Source organism: Charadrius vociferus, unplaced genomic scaffold (genome assembly GCF_000708025.1).
Source record: "Charadrius vociferus isolate BGI_N301 unplaced genomic scaffold, ASM70802v2 scaffold806, whole genome shotgun sequence".
NCBI lineage: Eukaryota > Metazoa > Chordata > Aves > Charadriiformes > Charadriidae > Charadrius > Charadrius vociferus.
This window is the reverse complement of record NW_009649038.1, coordinates 457,387-482,543: the sequence shown is the minus strand read 5'-3', so window position 1 is coordinate 482,543 and position 25,157 is coordinate 457,387. Positions and strand designations below refer to the sequence as shown.

At 37.4% G+C, this 25,157-nt stretch overlaps 1 protein-coding gene across 1 annotated transcript in view; it reads left to right on the top strand.

Moving 5' to 3' along the window:
• KIAA1109 (KIAA1109 ortholog) overlaps nucleotides 1–25,157 on the top strand; it is a 111,982-nt gene extending 86,825 nt beyond the window's left edge. The window contains exons 63-84 of the mRNA XM_009887870.1: nucleotides 456–546; nucleotides 2,819–3,063; nucleotides 3,710–3,925; nucleotides 4,916–5,096; nucleotides 6,510–6,702; nucleotides 8,903–9,064; nucleotides 9,183–9,322; nucleotides 10,391–10,592; nucleotides 10,988–11,191; nucleotides 11,311–11,490; nucleotides 13,014–13,151; nucleotides 13,528–13,785; nucleotides 15,099–15,249; nucleotides 15,528–15,685; nucleotides 16,199–16,391; nucleotides 16,599–16,816; nucleotides 17,471–17,722; nucleotides 18,295–18,498; nucleotides 19,922–20,116; nucleotides 21,014–21,148; nucleotides 23,435–23,600; nucleotides 24,526–25,157. Coding sequence (XP_009886172.1) covers nucleotides 456–546; nucleotides 2,819–3,063; nucleotides 3,710–3,925; nucleotides 4,916–5,096; nucleotides 6,510–6,702; nucleotides 8,903–9,064; nucleotides 9,183–9,322; nucleotides 10,391–10,592; nucleotides 10,988–11,191; nucleotides 11,311–11,490; nucleotides 13,014–13,151; nucleotides 13,528–13,785; nucleotides 15,099–15,249; nucleotides 15,528–15,685; nucleotides 16,199–16,391; nucleotides 16,599–16,816; nucleotides 17,471–17,722; nucleotides 18,295–18,498; nucleotides 19,922–20,116; nucleotides 21,014–21,148; nucleotides 23,435–23,600; nucleotides 24,526–24,742 — 4,099 coding nt within the window. The 3' untranslated portion in view covers nucleotides 24,743–25,157. The remainder of the gene's footprint in view (nucleotides 1–455; nucleotides 547–2,818; nucleotides 3,064–3,709; nucleotides 3,926–4,915; nucleotides 5,097–6,509; nucleotides 6,703–8,902; nucleotides 9,065–9,182; nucleotides 9,323–10,390; nucleotides 10,593–10,987; nucleotides 11,192–11,310; nucleotides 11,491–13,013; nucleotides 13,152–13,527; nucleotides 13,786–15,098; nucleotides 15,250–15,527; nucleotides 15,686–16,198; nucleotides 16,392–16,598; nucleotides 16,817–17,470; nucleotides 17,723–18,294; nucleotides 18,499–19,921; nucleotides 20,117–21,013; nucleotides 21,149–23,434; nucleotides 23,601–24,525) is intronic.

Genomic DNA, 25,157 nt, shown 5'->3' with positions numbered 1-25,157 from the left:
GGCTTTTCTGTTGCTTTATGAAAAGCACAAAGTTCTGAAAAACTTAATGAGTACTTTGGTTTGAATGAAAAGTAGTATGCATGTGCTATAAGGCTGAAGAATCAAATCATTCATTTCATTTGCATTAGGGAATATATAATCTGCCAACTTGCTTAATGTCCCAAATATCTTATTTTTCTATAATTTCTGCTTGTTCGGTCATAAAGAAATACACAGAGATTGGTTAGCAATAGTCTATTAGCCAGGTAATGTGTAGCTTCCTTCTCGTTCCTTCTCCCCTTCCTTTTTCCTTTTCACATATCCTAAGTGCTTCAATTATGATTTTATACTTTCTTCCATAATAAAATCGTAAATACTGACTGTACTTTTTTATTGCCTTATATTTGTGCAGTGTTTGTAGGAGTGAAAAATCCTGCAGTAAAACTCAAACTGTTGTGTTTTGGTTTTGCTTATAGCTCTCGGCTTGGAGATAGTGAAGACCTCCCAGATATCCGTGTCGATGCCGCATCTCCTGGGCCAAGAGTAACTTTCAACATACAGGATTCTGTAAGAACTACTTTATATGCCATATAACTATACGTCCTGTGCCATTTGGTCACAAGTTCATGAGATAGGTATACCTAGGCAGACTTGAATTACTTGTATGTTTTTGTGTGTCTTTCACTGTGTATATGTGCCTCAAATTATGGATGTGGTTTTGGGAGATAGATTTGTTTTGGTAGAAGACATGTATTTTGGTTTCTTAAAACACAGAAATTAATTGAAACGTTAGGGAAAAATACTTGAAAATGGTATTACTTTAGGCTGACACACCGAGTGGTAATACAGTTGTTTTATTTTTATCAGAAGTGTGCAAAAAACTCACCGAGAATATTTTGGTTTTGAACATATTTAGAGTTTTGGAAATGGGTATTAGTCAGTTAGCTGTAGCCCTACAGGTACATCCTTCTGTGTGTTTGAAATGGATCGTTGAATCTTTGGTTTTGTTTATTGCTACGTTTTCTCACTTTTAAAATGTTCCTAGTGTGTTGGTTTTGCATGGCTGAGATTATTGTAATTGTTTTAATTTTATTTTTTTTTCCCACTTCTAATTAAGTTGAATAAAACAGCTTTGGGGATTGCACAACAATCCAGCTGTCCAGGGGAAGGGTATTTTCAGGTATTTCTGAGAAGCAGCAAATATTCTTTGCCAGACAACTAATTTATCTCACCAGGGGCTGCTTTTCAATGTTTCATCTCTTTTGCTCTCAGCTAAACAGAATGTATATCAAATTTGAAAATATTTAAATTTAAATACGTAAAGTAAGCAGAACATCATCATTGGTTGTTGATTAACTTTCCAGAGTGTTTCTACACTACACTGTAGACCTAAAACTCGGTAGTTTTTGTAAAATGAATGAATGGAATTTTGTTTGTATATTTATGAAGACCTTGATCAAGGCTGATGTAAAATGACGTAAGTCTAGCTTAGAAATGTGCTTTAGAAGAGGATTTTAGTGTGTGTGCAGGTGTCTTCATCTGTTACTTTGTGTTCCAAGACTGCAGGCATCAACACCAGTACAAAATAATTGCTAGGTGGGAGGACCTCTTCTCACACTTTATTTCTGTTGGAATTCCTATATTTAATGCAGAGTAAGACATTTTCAAATAATAGTGAGTAGGGAACGTGTCAAAACTTAAGACCCAGAGAAAAAATGGTGGAGTTTTTTGACTGCTTTACTATTTTCCCTAGATATATTTTTTAAAGATCATTTTTTTTCTTAAAGAAAAAAACAACCTAAAAGCCCAACAAAAGCAAAACGAGAACAAACAAAAAACCCGAAATAAACTCAAGCGATAGTAATGTACCTTTTTTCCTTTCCAACTCATGTCATGTTCCCAGGAAATGAATTCTTATATTTTGAGAGAGACGTGGAAATAAAACATAGAAATGTGTTGTGCACATTTAAATATGTTCACACTGAAAAGCTATCCTACCTTTTTTTGTTGTTTATATATAAGCACAGTTAGCTTACGTTTTGTTGGCATAGCAAAATGCTGTCAACACTCAGGGAGGTGTTAAACGTAATATTTTTTAAAAAATAATACCTCACTGACATCATAATGCCAGTTCTTCAGCACAGCTTTAATTTGAATTTGCAGACGACAACTCTGTAGCTCTACAGTAACATTGCATAGTTGCATAGTAACATTGCTGGTGTTGAATCACACTTCTAGATGTTTCAACTGGCATTTTAAGAAGTTGATGTTCAAAAATTGCTTGTGTGCTGCTTGTGTCGTGCTTTATGTGAGGAAACGGGAGGCCCCTTGTGGCAATTCGGCCTGATGTTCATTTGGTGCTAAAGCACGTGTACCCAAGAGCGCAGCTCAGAACTGCGAACTGCTGCCGTACATTCTGTGTTAGCACTCTGCATGCACGCCTCACTAACGCTCCTGGGCGCCTCAGCCCCTTTACAAGGTTGACGGTGATTTTTCCTCTCTTTTGGTTCTTTTCTTTCAAAATATTTTTTTTTAATTGAAATGAAGTGTTTCCGTTCCTTCTGATGGTGCGAATCGGTCAGAGCATGATGCGTAATTAGCTAACAGACTGAGCTCGATCACTAGGCAATGGCAAACGTCTCCCCACCAAGCTTTCACTTCTTTCTTTTTCGTAATCCATCTTGCAATTTCTACACCTGCTGTCTCTGTCTTACGAGGAGCTTGGGAGTGAGAGTTTCTCATAGCACTCTTGCTTTTTTATTTCCAGAGCTATCTAATGCTTTCTTGATGGAAACGAAATCTGTGGAAATTTAATATCTTTTTGTTTCTTTATAATCAGTTTCCAGAGGAGACAGAAATGGACCTTTTGTCTGTAACTATTGATGGTCCCTCCCATTACTCATCTACTAGTGAAGGCTCATGCTCGGTATTTGGTTCACCCAAAACTCCAGTAGTCTTCTCACCCGGCATTCCCTTCCAGCCTGAAGAAGGACGCCGGGATGACAGCTTATCATCAAGCAGCGAGGACTCTGAGAAGGAGGATGACCATGAAAGAGAGAGGACGTATTTTTATCGGAAACCACCGTAAGTAATGGTCCTCAGGAAGAACACAGAAATCAAGAAAATACACTTGAAATACTGACTTTAAAGCTACAGAATCTGATGAAGGATTGAATTTTGCCTGAAGTGTGTATGTGGAAGGCCGGGGGGAGGTTGTGTTCGGCAGAGGTGACTGAGGGAAGGACGAATTCTGATCTGAAAAGGAGGCAACTGTTAGAAATTTCAGGGCTTGGAACAGAATAAAAGAACTTGGAAAGGGAGTTCTTTGAGACACGGGGCAGGTTTTAGTGGGTCCAAATGACAGATTTGGGAAATACAGTATAACTTTGTTTTATCCAGTGATTATACCGCCACAAAGTGCATGTAATAATAGAAATATTTACAAATACAAAAATATTGTATTATCTTTTTGTTCCTTTTCTTGATTGAGAATTAAATTTAAAAGCCTTAGTTCTTTGTAGTACCCTATACGAAGAAAGGATACTTAGTGATGTGTTAATAGAAGATAGATCACTGTATTGCTGTGTATCAGATAAGGCCTTTTCCTTCCAAGAACTTTTCTGTTCTTAAAAGATTATACACTGAGTGTGGACATAACCTAAGAATACCTCCAACCATGCGTTCAGCTAAACGTCACGCTAATATCTAACCCACGATTGTGCCCGTGCAGGAGTACCTCTCGCAAGAAAGCAACTGGTTTCGCTGCTGTCCACCAACTGTTCACTGAGCGCTGGCCCACAACGCCTGCCAACAGAAGCGTGACTGGCACGACCACGGAGAGAAATATTGACTTTGAACTTGATATCAGGGTTGAAATTGATTGTGGAAAATGTGTACTGCACCCTACAATGCTTCAGCAAGAACATGATGACATTAGTTTACGAAGGTAAGAAATGTGTTACTTTACCCTGTTCTTCCTAAGGCTACCGAGTACTTTATTCGACTTTAGCTGTTATGTCCATCTGATGTTTCCATCGCTGAAGTTATGACCATATGTGCAATAATTAATGACTCTTCAGCACCGACCTGTCTGAAAAGCATAGAAGATGTATGCATTAGTTTAACATCACTGTATTCGTTGTAATTATCACTACTTCATAGCATCCCCGTAAGTTGCAATTGTTATGTCCGAGTGTGGCGTGAGGCATTGCGATTGTTTAGCAAAGATCATCATGTGCCTCTCTTCTGATTTTATTTTTTAAATCATGTTTTGTCTTTCATAAACAAAATACTAGGCTTTCAAAGCACTTGGAGGCTGAAAAAGAAATAATCCAAAGAAGAAACTTTACAATTTAGTGAATCCACATAATGGTTTGACTAATAGTGGCGCTGCTAGTGTGTTTTCTCTTGATCTCTGAGGGCTTTTTCTTACTGAGAGGTATACATAGCAGATCTGTAATTAGAAATGAACTTGGTTTCTGTCTTTCCAAGACGCTTTTTTCTAAGAACTGATACAGAAGAACACGAGTCTTTTAAGAATTTATACGAAGACAGGCTTTACAGCAGAGAAGGAAAATTGCGAAGTGTTTTCTGCGTATCAAGGAGTTTTCACAGATCCCATTGGGTAATGTAGGTGAACTTGACTGTAAGAGTACAGAGAATTGGAAGGTGTTTCTCTAATGACATAATGATAATTTTGTAGATTTTACTGCCTGAAATAATCACATAATGAAAATGGCAAAACCAGAGTGGGCAGAGAGAAAGGGAGTAGAGGTCACAGAAACTAAAGAGTAAAGCAAAGATTGAAATGCTTCCCTGTATAGTTGATATTACAAATTCGTTTTAGACATCTCTAGGTTACTTAACACTAGAAAATATACTCTTATTAATATGAGTATTAAGCTTGCTTTACTGACATGCAGTGCATTTGTTTTAGGAGCTACGATCGGAGTTCCAGAAGTTTGGATCAAGAGTCTCCTTCAAAAAAGAAGAAATTTCAAACTAACTATGCATCTACTACTCACTTACTTGCTGGCAAGAAAGTGCCATCATCTCTACAGACAAAATCAAGTGATGTGGAAACAACAGTGTTTTATATTCCCGGGGTGGATGTAAAGGTAAAAGGAGTGTATAAACTCAGCAGGGAAGCACTTGCTCTTTCTCTCTGCTCAAATATGATTTCAAAGCAAATACATTGTTATAGCATGTACAAGTTCGTATATACAGAGCACCTCGGCAAAATCTCTTTTCAGTTATGTAGATACTGCTAAAATAGGAATAACAATTTCTGTACTACTACGCTGAAAACCAATAAATGCTCTTACCCTCGTTTTCTTAGGGGAGGAAAAAAAAAATCTTACATGTACCATCAAAAATACAACTATGTCAAGTGACACTCCATAACAAACGGTGTATGTGATATTATATAATGAAAAGAAATCAGTTGTATTAATATTTTGGTGTCGAAAATTAGATATTTTTGTCTCTGACAGGTAGTTCGTATTGTATACCCTTTTTAAATAAAGGAAGGTCTGTTCACTGTCAGTAATTCATGTAGAGGGCAGCTTAGTAGTTCACCCACTAACACATAAAGCTCTCTTACTGTGTCTTCTGTGTTGCTTATTATAGCAGCCAGAATCTTGGTATAAAAACTATTTTTATAAGACAATGTTCTCTCAAACACTGTCAAACTGTACACCCCTTTGGTTTTTTAATCATTGTTTCTATATCCTAGGAAGAAAGGGTCTCAACACAAATATTCTTGTATTTGCGATTTGAAATCCTTTGGAGTAAGAACAGGAGAAATGGGTCACTGCTGCATGGAAACTTCGTGCAGTTCAGTTGAGGCAATGCCATAAATCAAGTGTTCTTCACTTGAAACGGCCTGGCTTTTCTAGTCTTTCAATGCGGAAGGGCTATGTGTGCCCATTTTCCAGTATCCCAGGCTATCTTCAGGAACAACAGTTATGCCTCAGGTCCTGCCCCTTGCTTTTAGTCAAATTTAGGAATAGCTCAACATTCTCTACAGCCTTTGTTATTTTCTGTATTTTCATTGATAGTGTATTATGCACATATAGGAGGTGTGAACTCCTGGGATATTTTATTATTTTATATGCAACTTCCTGTACGCCTGCATTCAGCAGTGGAATAGCTCCACCAGGCAGTTAAGACAGAAAGCAACTGATGTGGACAGGAGCAAAGAGTTGGTGGCATAGGATGTGTACAACGTAACAGAGCGGAGGAGCATGCCTTAGGCATCGTTCCTAAGCAGTTCATTTCCTCTATTTCTCTGTGTTTCCTTGATTTTTATTTTTTTTATATATAGTGTATTAATTTATCTCATGTTTTGTACAAAGATTACAGTGCACGGGCTCTATCTGTAGAACATGAATTGGAATGTAACATATCTTACAACGGCATCTTTATAAATAATGGGGGGAAAAAAAACTGAAGGGAAGGAGTGACACCAAACTTGTGTATAGAAATTGAGCTACTTGTATGAAGTAAATTGATCTTTCTTCACTTTCCAGTTGCACTACAACTCTAAGACTTTAAAGACTGAATCGCCAAATACTTCTCGAGGATCCTCTTTGCCAAGAACCCTTTCCAAAGAGTCCAAGCTGTATGGTATGAAAGATACTGCCACATCTCCTCCTTTATCTAGCACTATCCACAGCAAGACTAACACCTTACTTCCTCCCCAACCCCCACCCATCCCATCAGGTACTTATAGACAATAACCTTCTAAAACTGTCATGGATATGTATCTTCTCTCCGTGTAATCTACTACCTTTAGATCTGTCTGCGCATTACCTGAAGCACTGTATTTATCAAATCTTAACTTTGGCTGCAGAAACCCGATCCCAGAAGCGTGAATGCAGTTCATAAGGCTACATTTTTAGAAATCTCGTGCCAAACAAGTCTCAGTAATATTTCTGTCATAGCTGCCATATCCCAGTCATGGGCTGTCACTGCCTTCTCCCTCTTTTCATTTCACAAAACAATGCTTATTACTGGAAAGCAAAGTTGAAGTATCTGTATAAAACGTGATTGCTGGCTACTTTATTCTTCATAATCCAAGAAGAAAAGAAATCAGATGAATCCTTATGTGCCTACATTACACTATTCAAGGAATACTTTCAGCTTTTAAGTGCCTTCTGCCGCTTAAGTAATGTGTAAATTATTGCTTTCTGGAACTGGGTTATTTCTTGTAGTACTGAAGCAGCTGATTAGACCTACTTGTATTAATCAAAATACCAGACTAGTGTCCTCAACTGTTGCAGGCACTTAAATAAGAATGGAGTAATATGAGTTCTAATACTTAAACTTTTATCTGCAATGATTCCTGTTTTCAAGCAGGAGTCTGTTGTTACATCATGTCAGATCTAGAGGTATGTAGATTGCACCTCCACCTTCTGAGATGTTCACTCGTCTCTCCTTTGGCATTTGAATATCACTTTAAAAACAGAGTCAAAATTTGATGAGCAGGCAAAATTAGTAAGTGAAAAAAGTTGTGTGTGGTTTTGGGGTTTTTGGGGGGTTGTTTTGTTTGTTTGTTTTTGGTTTTTAATAAAACCAGCGGAGATGCTGGGAGAGAACAGTGAAATGGGGACACCTTCCTCAATTATCCATGCTGTTGAACCATTAGCTCTTACTCCTTTATGTCTATCCCCTTTATGATTACTGAATGTTTTGTAATCTTGGTTTATACTACTTCTTTTCAATTTTGTTCTTTATTTTCCTATCCTATTTCCAATCTTTGCCTTTTAATTTTTACCATATCATGTGCAGTTACTGCGTCATCTTGTTTTTATATTTGCAAGCTCTACATTTGTTGGGGGGCTTACGGAAATTGCACTTCTATGATGACATTAGTGTCTCCCAAAACTCTAGGGATAGCAAATAATTTATTTTTTTATGCCTTGTATTTTTATAAATATTTATTAGTTCTGAGTTGTTTTGAAACAAGTTGTTTTGTTTTTTTTATATTACTTTTCCTCTAGAATGGAAACCACCTTGTCTTACTGTCTTTGGTCTCCAGTAAGAGCAAGATAGGACAATCTAGTCAGAGGTACTAGACAGAACAGTTTGCTTAGAATGAAAATTCAGTGCTTGGTTTTTAGCAAATAAAAGGATTTTTAAGCTCTGGTTTAGTTATTTAGTCAATTTTTCCTGGAGAATTTTAAGTCATTATCTTCATTTACCTCTATTCATTCTTATAGCTCGATTTCATAGAAACAGTAATTGAGCTAGTACAAATACCCTCTGTGCATATTTATATTTTGGTAAGCGTGGATCCAAATGCTAACCTCTTCCACAGATTTAGAAGACGACAACCTTTTAATTAGTTTATACTCTGGCTAGCTCCAAGCTTTTAAAAACACTGGTTTAGAATGTTTAGTTATTCTTTGCGTAAATATAGTAGGACGTGCCATTTATGGTTTTTAATTTTTTGATGTATTGTCTGAGGTTAAACTGACATTCTTCCCGGGCTCATGTATATATTTTTCCTAATTCCACTTTTATTTCCAGTCAGCTGTGGTTACTTTGCATTGGGGAAGTGACCTTTCTGAGATATTAATGCATTGGGTTACTTTGTATTTGGGGAAGAATTGTTTGTGTATGATTTCAGTGCTGTTTTTTAAAAAGCAAAGTGGTGACAGTGAGGTAAGGGTGCTTGGTCAAGAGCATGCACAATGGTATTACAGTCAATCATAACAGACTAATAGTTGTTCTTGCACAGTTTTCTTGGTGAAAACTTATGGTTTAATTTTTTCTAACTGATCTGATTTATGCCTATTCAGATGATGATACAGAGAATTAGAGGAAACAGCTGTTAGTTATGAATTATCTTCCAATGTTTATCAGTCAGTTACTGTTGCGTGGTATCATATTAGACAAATTTATCTTTTAAATGTTGCAGCCAAAGGAAAAGGAAGTGGTGGAGTGAAAACTGCTAAACTATATGCATGGGTTGCGCTCCAGTCATTGCCAGAGGAAATGGTGATTAGCCCGTGCTTACTGGACTTCCTGGAGAAAGCTCTTGAAACCATTCCAATTACACCCATTGAAAGGAATTACACAGGTAAGTTGCACATTTGTATTCTAGTACTCTCTGCTTTTTCTTTTTTGTCTTCTGGTGGCACTGAGCTGCTCCTCCCTTTAAATTCCACTTTCTAATGAGTTCTTGTACTTGTTAAAAGCTGTTAGTTCACAGGATGAAGACATGGGACAATTTGATATACAAGATCCCTTAGAAGAGTCCACAACATCATTAGTATCGTCCTCAACGTCAGCATATTCGTCCTTCCCTGTCGATGTGGTGGTTTATGTACGAGTTCAGGTGAGGTTTTAAGTCAACATTCAGTACCATAAGTAACTCCAGTCACAGTCTTTGAGACAATCCATGCTTCTAAGTTTGCTTTTTAAAAAATAAAAAATAACTTTAAGTGACCTTTCTGAGATATTAATGTCTAGTGTAATGATAAAATAGGACTATTTCAGCAGCTCTGACATATTTTAGTCCTGTGGAGACCAAAGAAATGAGCTATTTTGAGAAGTCACAAAAGTTGCGAGCATTTTTAATCATCATTTCTTCCATGTCTCTTTTGGACTTTTTTGGAAAATATCTTTCATAACTAGTATTCCTAGCCATCATTTATAGGTACCAATAAAAACCAAAAATAATAATTACAGATTTTCTCAGTTTATATGGAAAATGTAGGAATGTGCAGTTATCATCTACAAGGCCTTATTCGCACTGCTTAATATTTGATGTGTCTGGGCTTTTTATATGTGTCAGAGAGCAAAGTGCTACCGCAGAGTGATTCAGAGCACTTGAGCCTGATGTGAATGTTGCTATTATACTTTCCGCTTTGCTCAAACAACATTTTTTCCTGGTATAAATTTGATTCTGTTCCCAAATTGAACAACATATTCTAAAGGGTGCTTTTTTTTTTTTTAATGCCTATGAAAATTCGCCACAACAATCTGTAGACTCTCTCAGCTTTTACTTACAAACTGATCTGGCCAAGAATGTGTTGAGGGGAGCTGAGGCTTTCAGCATCAGCTCAAGTGATTCTGTATAGTTCTCGCATGAGATGAGCTACAATTTGACTTGGGGAGGAGGAAGACACAGGGATGTTCATGTCCTTTGCTGCATCCAGGCTTCCTGTATCGAAGTCTTCCAAAAACTGGTCCAAATAATAGCCCCGGTGTTGGAGGGATTCCTTGAAATTAATTTATCTATATCAACTTGTATGCACTTATCCGACTAATTCTAAAACCAGTCTGAATAGACTGTGATTTTCTTAGTTTTAAAGACTAAATACATAGCACTTTATAAGCCAAATTTGGGATGTTTTCAGTATTTCTTATTTGTTCATTGAATGCTTAATTTTCTGTCTTTCAGCCCTCTCAAATCAAGTTCAGTTGCTTGCCAGTATCAAGAGTTGAATGTATGCTGAAGTTGCCTTCCCTGGATCTTGTTTTCTCTTCAAACCGAGGAGAACTGGAAACATTGGGCACAACGTACCCATCAGAAAATGTGTCAATCGGTGTCAATACGTCACAGAGTGGCTCGAAGAATTCAGTTAGTAAATCTGGAGCACCAGGTAATATGAATATGAATGTTTATCCTATATACAGCTTGTAATATAAATAAAGTTCTGTTGTCTAAAATTAGAGGAGAAGACAAGCTTTTACACACCTTAAGGCTAGACGCTTATGTATTAGTGAGTTCAGAAGGATTGCTTCATGTTCTATCAGTTTCCTGTAAAAACTTGCACAGATTTGGAGTTTTTCTTGCATTAGTTAAGCAAGTTCAGTTATCTCTTATAAAAGGCTAGCATCAATACATAGAATATTTAAGCTACGTTGCTGCTACAAGGACATAATTTGATGTGCATTCGGTCTGTTTAATATTTCTGTTAACAGTCAGTATTGTTTCACATTTGAAGATGCTTTCGTACTAAAACTAACTCTTGCCAAAAAAATAATTTGACTTCAGGTTCATCACCTGGCCTCGGCAGCCCTCTTGGCAGAACACGGCACAGCAGCAGTCAGTCAGACTTGACTACTTCTAGCAGCAGCTCTTCGGGCCTGAGCTTTACTGCCTGCATGTCTGACTTTTCCCTTTACGTGTTCCATCCATATGGAGCTGGAAAACAAAAATCGGCCGTTACTGTTCTAACCCCTGGATCGGGAGCCTTAGGTACAGAAAGAACAAGTTTTTGTTTGCTTTAATGAACTTTGTTCAAGTTTGGCATGGTTTTCTGAACTGAAGATTTGAAAAGGTCATAGAAGATTGAACTTTTTCCTTTCTATTTCTAGGTAATGTGGATGAGGAACCAACTTCGGTCACTGGCCGGAAGGATTCTTTGAGCATCAACCTTGAGTTTGTGAAAGTCAGTCTGTCACGAATAAGGCGTTCAGGAGGTTCCTCCTTTTTTGAGAGTCAGTCTGCGAGCAAAGCTACCAGCAAGATAGATACTACATTGATAAACATTTCTGGTAAATGCTTGTTTCACTTTAATCCCATCTATTCAGAGAACTGCCGTTCCAGTGATAGGCCTTACTTTCGGTCACTTCTCTAGATGTTACATGAGAGCCGTCTACTTGTAGCATGCAAAAGAGAGTGGTCATTTTCCACCGACTGGCACAATGTATATTTTTCTTCAGATATAAAATCCTGTAGTATATATTAGCTTCGTACCTGAGAGACTAGAGTCTTTGAATAGTATCGTTGTTTGAGCAATATCTATGCCCTTCGTTTTTTAACCCTGTTTCTTGAGAACTCCAAAAACCTGTATGACTGCAGTGCAGTAATATGGCTACATAATCGGCAAGGAGATGGAACATGTAATGCTAATCTGTTCTTACTTAAATAATTTGGGGTTGAAATCCTCAAACTCTAAATATGCCGTTTAACTTCGGCGTGGCCAATGTGAATCTGTTTTACTGCTGGTGATCAAAAAGAGCATTGTTAATCCAAACGTTTACGTTTCTTAGAACAACCAGTTGAAGGGACTGCAACCCACAAAGAAAAAGTGTACGCTTAGCCTTTGGGCTGCACAGAGATAAACTAGTATAATAATAGAACCTTATGTTAAATTTATTCCCAAAGTTGGTTAAGCTTTCAGTTGGACCTAGTTTGGTAAACACTAACACCCATTTTCATAGTCCTCTCTTCCGAAATAATAGGTATTTCACAGATCTCTCTTGTTACCTGAATAGGACAAAATCTTTTACAGACACTCGGCCTTTTTTTCCTTTTTTATATGAAAAGTAGAAATGGTCTAGTTTTCAAGCAATCTCCCCATAGAGAAAAAAAAAAATCAAAGCAGATGATGTAGCACAATTTAATGTGGTATTATGGAAATGATATACTGTGCCCATTAAAAATGACAGCTGAATCTCCTAGAACACAGGTTGCCTTCTTAGTGTTCTTCAGGATCTTTTTTTTGTTGTAATCTGGTATTTGCTGTGTGTTATCTTCATTCTGGCTACTTGGTGGTGTAGTTCTGCCGTCTGTTCAGTTACTAGCTGTCAAATTTCATCACCTCGCCACCTGGTGCCTATGAAGTTAGAGTGAGAGCTGGACTGCTGCATACGCAAGGAACCTTGAAGTGAAAGTGGGGTTTAAAGATTTGTTTGTTATTTACTTATTTTCCCCCCACTGCACATAGGACCCTGACTTACTGGGCAACCAGCAGAATGGTTGTGATTAATGTGCCATTAAAGCCCTCAGATGAGGTGGCCCAGAGGGAGATAAAACACAAGTAGGAACATCAGTTATATTCTTAGGTTCCATCTTGCCTTTATGAAATGTGTTTGTATCTAATACTGGATTTGGAGAAATGGCAATGCCTCAGGGAGACTGCAGGTTTTAATAACTATTTTTTCATTACAGCAGCGACTATACTGCTAGGTAAAGGAGTATTTGACTATATTAAGCATCTATTAATTAATTTGGTTACCAAAACCTGTTACTCCTGAGAATTTACAATTGTGTGTATATGCTTGTTCTTTGTCAGCTGTCTGTGATATAGGATCTGCTTCTTTTAAATATGATATGCGGCGACTCAGTGAGATTCTAGCCTTCCCAAGGGCTTGGTACAGGAGAAGCATTGCTAGACGGCTTTTCCTAGGTGATCAAACAATAAATCTGCCAGGTAAGATGCTGCTTCTTATCATGAGAAACCTTTTCCTACAAGGGGTTGTAGTAGGAATTTTATCAACATTTATTACCTGTGTATTATTACACGTGTGACAAGATAGAAATGTGTTATAATTTATTCCATACGCAGTCACTCTAATAAGTTTAACAAAAAATCCTGGAAAGAAAAAATGGAAAATTTCTACAGTAGGTCATTGAATTATTTGAAGAGCTTATATTAATGAAGACAGTAGAAAACCTTTAGTTATGATAAATTAAATATATATACTCTCCAAATACTTTTTAGTATACGGGAGGATATCATTAAATAAAAATGAAATAGTTTTTCTGCCTTTCATGTGCTGTTTTTTTGTTGGGTTTTTTTCTAGTAGCATCGGGTCCCGGAACACCAGATTCAATTGAAGGGGTAAGCCAGCATCTTTCTCCTGAATCATCACGGAAAGCATACTGTAGGACGTGGGAGCAGCCCTGCCAATCTGCCTCGTTTACACACATGGCACAGTCACCTAATGTTTTTGGCGAACATAGCGCAAGCAGCAGTATGTCACCTGGGACAGCATCGCATAGCTTAAAGTCTCCAGCTGTTACAAGATCCAGGAGTGTGTCTGACTCTTCTGTGCCTCAGAGAGGTTAGTAGACAATGATTCTTTCAAGTATTGCTATCAGTTGTATGAAAAAAGTATGTCATTACTCTTTTGTAGCAAGCAACCGTAAAATATTCTTTTCCACTGTGCCTGGGAGTGGAGATTCAATGGCTTAGAGAAAATGTCTGAAATGAATGAATCAAAGTGTAGTTTGGTAGCATACTTTCTATAAAATTGCAGTTTCTTTTACTAGAGCAAGAGTTGTTTAGCTGGGATTAGATGAGTTGTCCAGCTTAAGTTGATGGCATTGTCATCTTCTTCGCTCTCTCTTCTCATCCAAGCAATCACCACACTCTTAGAGCGTCAATATCGCAGCTCACAAGTGAGGTCAGGTGTTTCATTTAATCTGAGACTTTGGGCTTATACTAAGAGATCTAAATAAGGGTAGTTTCTATATAAGAAATAAAGTAACTTTTAATTTCTTTTACTACAAATGTATCTTATAGCAGTGTAGCACTGGCTATGTGGAATGTTTGTGGTATTAGATATAGATAGGAGATTTAGAATCTTAGAATGGTTTACGTTGGAAGGGACCTTGAAGATCATCTAGCTCCAACCCCCCTGCCATGGGCAGGGACACCTCCTGCCAGCCCAGGTTGCTCCAAGCCCCATCCAGCCTGGCCTTGAACACCTCCAGGGATAGGGCAGCCACAGCTTCTCTGGGCAACCTAGAATTATGGTACTTATTTCAGTCTAGGAAAAAAACCTGTGAGAAAAGAAAGGACAGGTATTTTGTCTGTTTAGAACGCAGGCAAGATGTTACGTATGAACAGTTTTTAGGAGAAGACACAGTTGGAGAAGGATTTATGGCTGGTAGAGTAGCTTGTTGATAGGAAATGCAGTTTTGTATAGGCTCCTAAGAGTATTGCCAGGATTTTTGTGAGAAGAGCAAGGAAAACCCTAATACTTGAAATTCTGACTTGGCACTTGGGCAAATAACTGCTACCTGAATATTCAAATACTAATAATTGATTTTCTGAATACACTGATATTTTTAAACAGCTAAATAATTTAAAATATGCTCTTGCATGACTGACTGCAAATTAAAAATTGTTTCTCTTAAGGATATTAGTAAAAATAAATGTGTACAATAAATGTGTAAAATGAGTCCATTTCTATGACAACTAAAGCAATGCATACTGGAAACCCTCTACTTCTCACTTATCCTCACTCGTAGTTTTGTGGCGCTCCTTAAATACGGTGTTAGTGTGTCCTTCCGTAATATGTACGATGGATACATTCTGCCAGTTTTTCGTAGCATGCGGAATAATTTAAATTTTTGTCTCCTTTTTGTTTAGATACTCTCTCAAAAACATCAACTCCATTTAATAAGTCAAATAAAGCTGGAAGCCAGCAAGGGACACCATGGGAGACACTGGTTGTATTTGCTATGAACCTAAAACAATTAAATGTTCAAATGAATATGAGCAATGTAATGGGCAATACTACGTAAGTATAAAACAAGATCAAGCATGTTTTAAGACAGTGTTATTTTGGGGGGCAAAAAAACATTTTCCCCACAGACTGTTAATAGCTTGTTGTCTTCTAGCTTTAAAATCCTAACTTTTTCAGTTTTGAACTGTGAAGCCCCTCGTGTATACTGGTAGATGATTAATCCTGAAGTCGCATATGCCTAAGCCATGTTAGTTACTGCTTTCCAGTAAATCATTTTCAGTTTCTCTTTTGACAGCCTGGAAAACTGTTGTGTATTTTTACCTCCGTTCTAGGTGGACCACCAGTGGTTTGAAAAGCCAGGGTCGTCTCTCGGTGGGTAGTAGCAGAGATCGGGAAATTAGCATGTCTGTTGGCTTGGGAAGATCACAGCTGGACTCCAGAGGGGGAGTTGTCGGAGGTACCATAGATGTTAATACCCTGGAGATGGTGGGTAAGTTGGAAAGCTGCCTGGTATTAGTATGTACTCCAGATAATAAATGTCCAAAACTAAAGAATATACACAGTACCTTGCTTTGTGAACCTGCTAGTGTATAAAAACTTTGGATTCTTAGTTGTGCATTCTGACTACGAAACACACTTTGAATGGAAGGCATAGACTTCTGATGCGGTCTCAGGCTTGCTCTAAAATTACACTATCTAGTTGTGCAACCCTCCAGCCCCCTTCAGCTGTCTGGACAGACAGCAACTGAAAGATTTGATAGCGTGTCAGCTCCTCCTAGAATTTCACAAGCGCTTACGGACTGGGAAATGCAAAAGTGGCTTCGGAAAGAGGCTGGGTGTTCTGGTGTTACCCCAGAGTCACGACCTCTCTGTGCCTCTGGAAAAAAACAGCACTTTCTCAGTCCCTCTGTATCATGTGGATGGCATAAGGGTGATATCGCTGGAAAAAACTATTTTCTTATCTGTAATGCTATATTTCTACATTGCTTTGGCTCTATTTCAGCTCATATTTCTGAACATCCAAACCAACAGCCCAGTCATAAAATTCAAATTACCATGGGTTCTACTGAAGCACGTGTTGACTATATGGGGTCCAGCATCCTAATGGGAATCTTCAGTAATGCTGACCTTAAACTACAGGATGAATGGAAAATTAATCTGTATAATGCTTTGGACTCGAGCATCTCTGATAAAAGGTAATACTGCTTCCTGTGTTTAGAATGTATAATGTTTGATAAGGTCAAATTTTGCCTATACGTCTTCTGTCCAATATTGCTAAGCAAAAATGTAAGCATCTGCTAGGAAGTAAAGGGTTCATTGTTTTGGGGATTTATTTATTTATTTATTTATTGTCAGTAGGAAATAGATTAACTGCTAATGTTCTTCCTGTTTTTAATATCTAGCGAGATATTTGTCCATGGGGACTTGAAATGGGATATCTTCCAAGTGATGATTTCAAGATCGACTACACCAGACCTAATAAAAATAGGAATGAAACTCCAGGAGTTCTTTACTCAGCAGTTTGATACAAGCAAGCGAGCTTTGTCCACGTGGGGACCTGTTCCTTATCTTCCTCCCAAGACAATGGCCAACAACTTAGAGAGAAGCTCACATGAGCAGTGTAAGTGGTACAAAAAATGTAGTACATTTCCCAAGTAGGATGTTTTAATTTCAAAAATTATTCTTAGCAACTTTATACATGCAAGTATACCTATTTGACTTGACATAGTTGTTTCAGTACATTTTTCCTGTAAATTTGGTCTGGCAATAACCTTTCAGTGAAGAATGCAAATACCTCGAGTACCCTGCTAGATAGGGGATACAATAAGGAACTAACATGTTATTTTCGGGTTTTAGTTAAAAATATGCGGTTTGGTTTAAAGAAATAAAAAAAATCTTTATTTTTTTTTTTCAGTTTTCTAACTGTTTCAATAGAGTTGAAATAGACTTCAAAATAGACTTTAAAAACTATTTCATAAAAAAACATTTCTACTTTGAGTAGCAGTGTAAGTGTGACGTGATGCTCCCTTTCTATTAATCGTGAGCTTAAACCATAATTTCTGTGAACACGAGTCCTTGATTTCCAACTATGCTTGTTCAGATACTCGTAAGCTACAACTACCTTAGATCACAAAGATGGAACAGTGTCCAAGAAATAGATTAGAAAATACTGCTCATAATTCCATGTTTTATTAAAAATATAAATAAGGCAGCAATCTTTTCTGTATCTTTCTCTTTCCTAAAGTTTGTTCTTGCTATTGCATGTTTTTTCTAGTCTTGGATGCAGCCCATCATCGCCACTGGCCAGGAGTTTTGAAAGTGGTTTCTGGGTGCCATATATCCTTATTTCAGATGCCATTGCCAGAAGATGGAATGCAATTTGGAGGATCCATGAGCCTGCATGGAAACCATATGACGCTGGCTTGTTTTCATGGACCTAATTTCCGCTCAAAATCATGGGCTTTATTTCACCTTGAAGAACCCAATATTGCATTTTGGACAGAAGCCCAGAAAGTTTGGGAAGATGGTAATTTAAACCATTTCCTCACTTCTCTAAGTCCCTTTAAATGAGTTTTAACAATGTACTGATACGTAGAAGAAATGAAAGAAAAACTTATTTTCTTTAAGTCTGAATCAAGATTATTCCCCAAAATCTGCCACTTACCTAAAATAATAATCTGTTCCTTTGCCATCTTTACCATAGTTTGCTTTATCTGTGGAATGATGCAAAGTACATTATCAAATGTACTAGATATGTCCCTGGTAATATGCCTACAAAGTGGATTGTCTGCCTTGTTAACTGCATGGCTGTGTTTCTGTAATCCTTTGTTTCTGTATGCTGAATTTTGATGGTCTTATTGCTTATATTTGTCTTCGTATTGAGAAGTTTGTACTGTCTGTAGCTACCGAGGATTTAATTTTTCTGTTGTTTGCAAGCTTTATGCAAGTTTTTAATGCCACTGGCATACTAATTATTCACATTAAATAACTGTGTGAGGAGAGGAGAGCGAGAGGAGAAATCTTACTACCCTTACCAAGCTGCTTTTCCCATTTTTCTTTCCTCTCTCTCACCCGACGCTGGCCACACCTTCAATGCAGGTACCAGTGAACACTCCACGTATATTGTGCAAACCCTGGACTTTCATTTGGGCCATAACACTATGGTCACCAAACCCTGTGGAGCCCTCGAAAGCCCTATGGCGACAATCACAAAGATAACAAGGCGCCGCCATGAAAACCCCCCCCACGGAGTTGCCAGCGTGAAAGAGTGGTTCAATTACGTTACAGCCACAAGGAACGAAGGTTAGATTCTCGTTCGTTCAGTTTGGGGATTGGTCTGCTCGCCAGGCAGTGCAGATTATGCTGTTCAAAAGCTGCTAAATTTCAAGTGGGCTGCAGGGAGAAGAGAATTTGAAATGATGGAAGTTGTTTCTTCTTGAGAACCTTATGGTGAACCGCATAGCAATATGCGGAACAGCTGGAACTGTTATTGAGGAAAGTAAACTGCAGTAAAGCCAAAATGTTCTGTTAGCGTTACGGGACGTTTATGTATCTGGCATTGCAGTAGTTCTAGTCTTCTCCCCTTTCACTATATGCAAAAAATGTTCTTGTTTCACATCCAGTTGTGATCTTGTAACATGAGGATGTATTACACTGTATATGAAAGATTTATGGATTAAGTTGAAGTAGGAATATATTTTAGGCTTCTGCCACCACTTAGAACTAACACTTGAAAATTACTCATCTGCCTAAAGCTTTTCAATCTTCAGCTGTTTCTAGGCTTTAAAATATTCTGAATCATACCTTTAAATCATTGTTAATTGGAAAATAAAACTTTCAAGATGATGTTTAAAAAATCTTAAAATACAGCTGTCACTATTTCATTCACAAAGTGTAGAATCAGTAGATGGTATCAAGAGAATTTCTGTGAAAGGGCGAATAGCAGAATATGGCGTATTGTGAGAAATAAGCAGATGACAGTTTCTTGAAAAAAAAAAGTTAAAATTATTGATATACTGTACTAATATTTATTCCTTTTGAAAGACACAACAGGATGTAGTGGTTGAAGTTGACAAATAGAGGCCCTGTCTGTTAGATGTTTTTATGTAGCCCTGTCTTGCTACCTCTGGAGCATTTAAGTATGTAAACAACAACAACATGAGATTATTTGCCCTTTTGTGGCCATGCTTTTGGGAGCAGGATAAAGGATATAATCTTCTTAATAACCACATACCAGCAGTTTTACAATGTCTTGTCAATTTTAACAACTGAAAACTAATTCTAATGAGGTTGCATGTGTACTGTGGTAAAAGTCTTGTGACAATGTTGAATTACTGGTCAACAGTGATTTCTGACAGCGATGCTGCCTCGGTGAATTTAGGTGTTACTTGTATTAATCAGAAACACTTATTTTCATTTGAAGTACTACCATATTTTCAAATGCAAAGGGCACACTTTGAACCCGTACAGTCTATATCTCACTTAACTGAAAGCTCATTACTAGAACAGAGTTGTGATAGGGTGGTCAGATGAATAAAATTTGGACTATAAGCTTCCAAAACACTAACAAAGATTCTTAGAAGTGCTTAGATGTTATGGTACTGATACTTATTTCCTCCCCTCATCTTATGAGCTGTATTTTATGAAAATTTGTCACCCCTTATGTTGACAAGAACCTTTTTTAATAAAGACTACTGAATTCAGGAATTTCCCCTTGTCCCTGTAGAGTTAAACCTGCTTCGAAATGTTGATGCTAACAACCCAGAGAGCAGCACAACAGTGAAAAGCTCAAGCTTGCTAAGTGGATTCAGAGGAGGTTCCAGTTACAACCATGAAACTGAAACCATCTTTGCCTTGCCAAGGATGCAGCTGGATTTTAAATCTATTCATGTTCAAGAGCCCCAAGAGCCTTCGTTACAAGGTGCAGTAAACATAATTTGTTTTTTCTTGATCCAAAGCTATTTCTCGTAAATGAGGACTGAAATACACAGCTACCGTGCTGATAAGAGGATTCACTCTGAGCATTACTGTAGATCTGCAAGAAAGGATATCATTTCATAATAAAATGTAGGGGGAATTCTGATGACAGAGTGAAGATCTAGTCCAGAGACTGGTCACTATAGAAAACACTTCCTAAGAGAAATTAATATGAACACTTCAGCTAGGTTGGTTGTTTTCAGGGGGTTGATTTTCTTATTTCTATTAAAATGTTAGAGAGGAAGGCCATTCTGGAAAACGGAATACGAGATAGGAACTTAACTTTTATGCTTTTGTTTTCAAAACGTTATCTTCAGACTGCAGTTGGAACTGGTGGGAAGTAAGACTTCTGAGGGTATAAGATATTAATGTAGATGTTTATCTTGGCTGAGCAGTGGTTTTATTCCATACCTGATCCTAGATGGTACTGCTAGGTAAGTCAGCCTGTTGGGTTTTGGTTGTTTTTTCAATGGCCAAACTAGCAAAATCTGCTATCGGCTTTTCTTATTGTTTAAAATCATGCATTGATAGCATAGCACAAGCTAGTGATACTGCTCGAGGTTGACTTTTCGTGTTGAGGATGATCAAGGTTGCTACCTGGTAGTATTTCTTTATTTTCAGCATCTTTTATAAAATACCAGAAGTTACTCTGATGGGAAAACTGTTTAAAAAAAATGCTGAGGCTGCTAAACACAGATGTTAATTGCAGTCCTTCCTCACTTTTGAGTCTCTGGTTCAGTAACAGCAATGTCATTTTCGAATGATTTGTATTCAAATTCTGTGTACTTTTATGAGTAGTGTATGTACTTGTAAGTGTATTGATACTATTCTTATCTTTTAGACACAAGTGTTAAACCAAAGGTGGAATGCAGTGTAGTAACTGAATTTACAGACCACATATGTGTAACTATGGATGCTGAATTGATTATGTTTCTGCATGACTTGGTATCTGCTTATCTAAAAGAAAAAGAAAAAGGTAAGTTGGGTAAGTGGTTACTTATGAGGTAATGCTCATGTGACAATCTGCAGTTGTCAGACTATTTGATTATAAATACTTCCATACTTTTTAATAGAGTTGACCTGTTAAAAATTGATTTAGTTTTAAAAAAGTTAAGCCTGACGTTGCTTCCATTGAAATCAACAGTAGTAGTACTAAATGTTCTTGAAATGTAGACTTAATGCTAGGAAATTATAGTTATCTCTTTCAGTTGCTGGTAAGTGAAATATTAACTATGCAATAACATAAAGTTTTTCCAGGTTATTTTAGACTGAAAGCCAAGAGGTATTTTAGCACTTCTCAAAAAGCGCAACATTGTTCAGGAAATACTTGATCTGATTTTAAGTCAGCTCCTGTAGGACTAGAAGCAGAGTAGTTGCACACAGGCTGACAAACCTCGTAGCGTCAGTCCGCTGACATGCCCCTGCTGTGCAGGGAGCTGTACAGGTATCTCTGCGTGGCACTTTGCTACACCGTGTGGGTACAGCAGGTTGTTCCAAAACAATTTGGTCACCTCCAGTGCTGCAGAGAACAGACATACTCCTGAATGTCTCTTCCTTACCCACTACTGATGAGCTTGCGCTAGTTACTCTAAGGCATAGTCTTGCTCCTATTTTGACACCCGGTGCTTAGTTTAACTTTCTTTTTCTAAGATGGTGTATGCCGATGAAAACTGTTTTAGGAAGCTACGTTACTTTTATTGCAGTCCTTTCATCAATAGAGTTTCTTTCAAGACGCATTTTTCTGACTTGAGAATGCTTTACTTTTCCATGTGAATATGTTCAGTTGCAGCATTTGAATTTGGCATGTGCATTCTTAAGCAATATGTGGTCTTTGTTAAGAAATTGAAGTGAGTTTGAGATAGATATAGATAGATAGATATCTATCTGTGAAGTGTGCCAAACACAGAGTGATTTTCGGTTTTGCAGATTGAAGGTGAATAAATTCAGTGCAGTACTGAATGACTGAGCGTGCTCGATGATTGCCTACATGTTGAAGGGAAGGGCATCATCTAGTGGCTTTAATGCTTTAAAAGTAATTGTTGCCAAGAGTATCTAAAACCTACTAAATTACTTCAGACTTGGAAAAGATCATAATGGCACTGTAGGTGTTGATCATAGTTAAAATTATTTCAGATGTTAAATTTACTGTAACTATTATATAATTCTATATTATATCAGGTGACATGTCATGACTGAAATTAAAAGCTGATTATTTGAAGTTTTACAACTTCTGATCTTAAATTATGATTTTTCTAGATTTTGCCAGAGCAGTCCTGCTCTAGACTCTCATTTTTGTACTTTTTTCTTTAGAGACTGCCACAAGAGTAAGGTAACATGGAAATGTACTTATAAACAATGAGTTACCACCTCAGTGAAAGTGACATATTTTGTTTTTCTGGTGTGTGTGAAATTCAGTGTTGTGCGTAGTAGTTTGCATTTATTACTGAACTGTACAGAAAATGTAACATTTATTCATCTGGTGTAACATGATGTGATGCATAAATGTAACACTTGCCTGATGTAAAACACATTAAATTCAGTATTTTGAAAGTTTATTTTATAACTAACCATATCAAAATCTGTTTACATGTAATTGTGTACAACAGAGCTAGGAGGGCTCATTTTCCTAAAAGCACTTTATAGTAAAATGTCCCAACAGGTGCAGATAACTATTTTTGGTGGAACTTTGTACAAAAAATTGTTTTCAGACTATCTGAAATCAAAATTCAATCCAAATTCACAGATTTGATTTTATTTTATAAAATATGTTGTTTGAAGGAAGAGCTGCTGTTCCTTTTTGGTATCCCAGGACTTAAACTCCAGTAAGAGCTGGGTTCAGGTCGCCTTGATGCCTTTAAACAAAGATTGAACTTAACTATTCCTCCACCACCCACCTCCTCAGAGACTATTCTGTCAATCTAAAAAAAAATTCAAAACTAGAATCTTGATATGCTTTGTTGAATGCCATGATGAATTTGAAAGCAAGCCCCTGTATGTGGATGCTTTGGGCTGGCAGAGAGAAGGAAGAATCTGACATTCCAGTGTTATCCAGTGTCTATTATAGTTTTCATAGGATATTTTTTAATAACACTTTGTTCAAACCAAAACTGTTTGCCAGAAATTCTGTAAAACTGAAACACAAGGTGGCTCCCTCTTTTTTTGCGATTTGTGCCTGTGTTTCTTCAAACAATGCGCAAGGAGAATTCAAGTGAGATGCTCATGACTGACTGGTGTGGGTTTTTTTCCTTTCTCCATTTTGCAGCAATTTTTCCTCCTCGCATTTTGGCTGCTCGTCCAGGGCAGAAAAACTCCGTTGGTGTTCTTGAGGACAACTCCACTGACAAAGAGGCCGAGGAAAGCATTACTTACACTACAGTCGACTGGAGGGAATTTATGTGCAATACTTGGCATTTGGAACCCACGCTCAGGTAACAAGCAGGTTTATCTGCTATCTCATTGTCTTTGCTTTTGATCTGTCGGTACTGTCCTGTAAACAAGTGTTTCCAAGTTGATGCTGTTCAGCTCTGAAGAGGATCAGTCATGTGGATGCTGTTAGAGATTCATCTTTGGCTGCTATGAAAGATTCCTGCTCCAGGACATGACAAAAGCTGGATAACACAATTGTCTGTTACACCAGTTAACTTCTAGATTAGAATTTATGAGATGAAAGATGTTGGAGGCTCTTCAAAATTAGGATGCAGTAAAATTAAACTCATTAAGGACCACAGATTATTGTGTTTCACTCCGTCCCACAATAGCCCATTCACTTTCTGCCACAGTTTTTCATCTTGTACTTTTCCATTTTTAGCATTCCAGTTTTAGTGCTTCTTTAAGCAGTCACCTTAAAATAAAAAGCCCTGTATAGCAGTTGCTATATGGCAGTTTAAACTTAGTACAAAAGAATAGTGTGTATAGCAGCAACTCACTGCTCTTAAGATACACTTTTGATCACTGAAAATTACTTTTCTCTTTGTCAAGGTTGGTTTGTTTTTTAACCTCTGCTGACACTGCTGGAGCACCTAAGTGTCCATTCACATGTCAAACAACATATCAACCCAGGCGAAACAAATCTTGACAGTTGGCATTTCGTGTTAGCAGTAATAATAGATCAATTTAAACATGATCTGGAGGCAGCCCAGTCTGTTTTTTTGCCTCCTTGAGCATCCTCTTCCTTTGAGAGGATGTTCCATTGGTCATCTTCAGCTCATCTGTGTAAATTAAGTTTGAAAAAATGCCTGTTGGACTTCAGTTGGTCAGAAGTAACCATGGTAAAAATGGATGTTTGTTTATACAAATGCCAGTTGCTGTATTTATATGTTTGAGATTAAGTCCCCTGCTTACTGTTTTTTTTAGACTAATATCCTGGACTGGGAGAAAAATTGATCCTGTTGGCGTTGACTACATCCTCCAAAAGCTGGGCTTTCACCACGCGAGGACTACTATTCCAAAGTGGCTGCAGCGCGGCGTCATGGATCCTTTGGACAAAGTTTTGTCGGTCCTTATAAAGAAACTTGGTACTGCACTACAGGATGAAAAGGAAAAGAAAGGAAAAGACAAAGAAGAATACTAAAAGCATTATGTGACAACCGTAATTCAGTTTGATTTTATCAAAGTGTTTTATTGTATTTTAAGAATTTAAATATGGTTTAAAGAGAAACCTAACAGCTTTTTGCTACTCTATTTAAAACTTACATTGTGAGTAACTGTTTACCGTGGTACATGATACCATTCTGTATTTGAAGTTATTGCATGATGATGATGACGACGACCAATGTATATTCTGTGAAGGAATAGCTGGAACACTGTAAATCTGCTCCTCAGCATCCACTGTTTTATTATGTGCAATATGATTCCTGCATCTTTAAAATACTTGCAGATTAACTGTGAATTTTCATAAACTTTATTTGCCATAACACAAACCCCTTGTTGATGTGACCGGTAATTGATTTGTCAATGTAGACTTGTGTAAATTATATATATATATA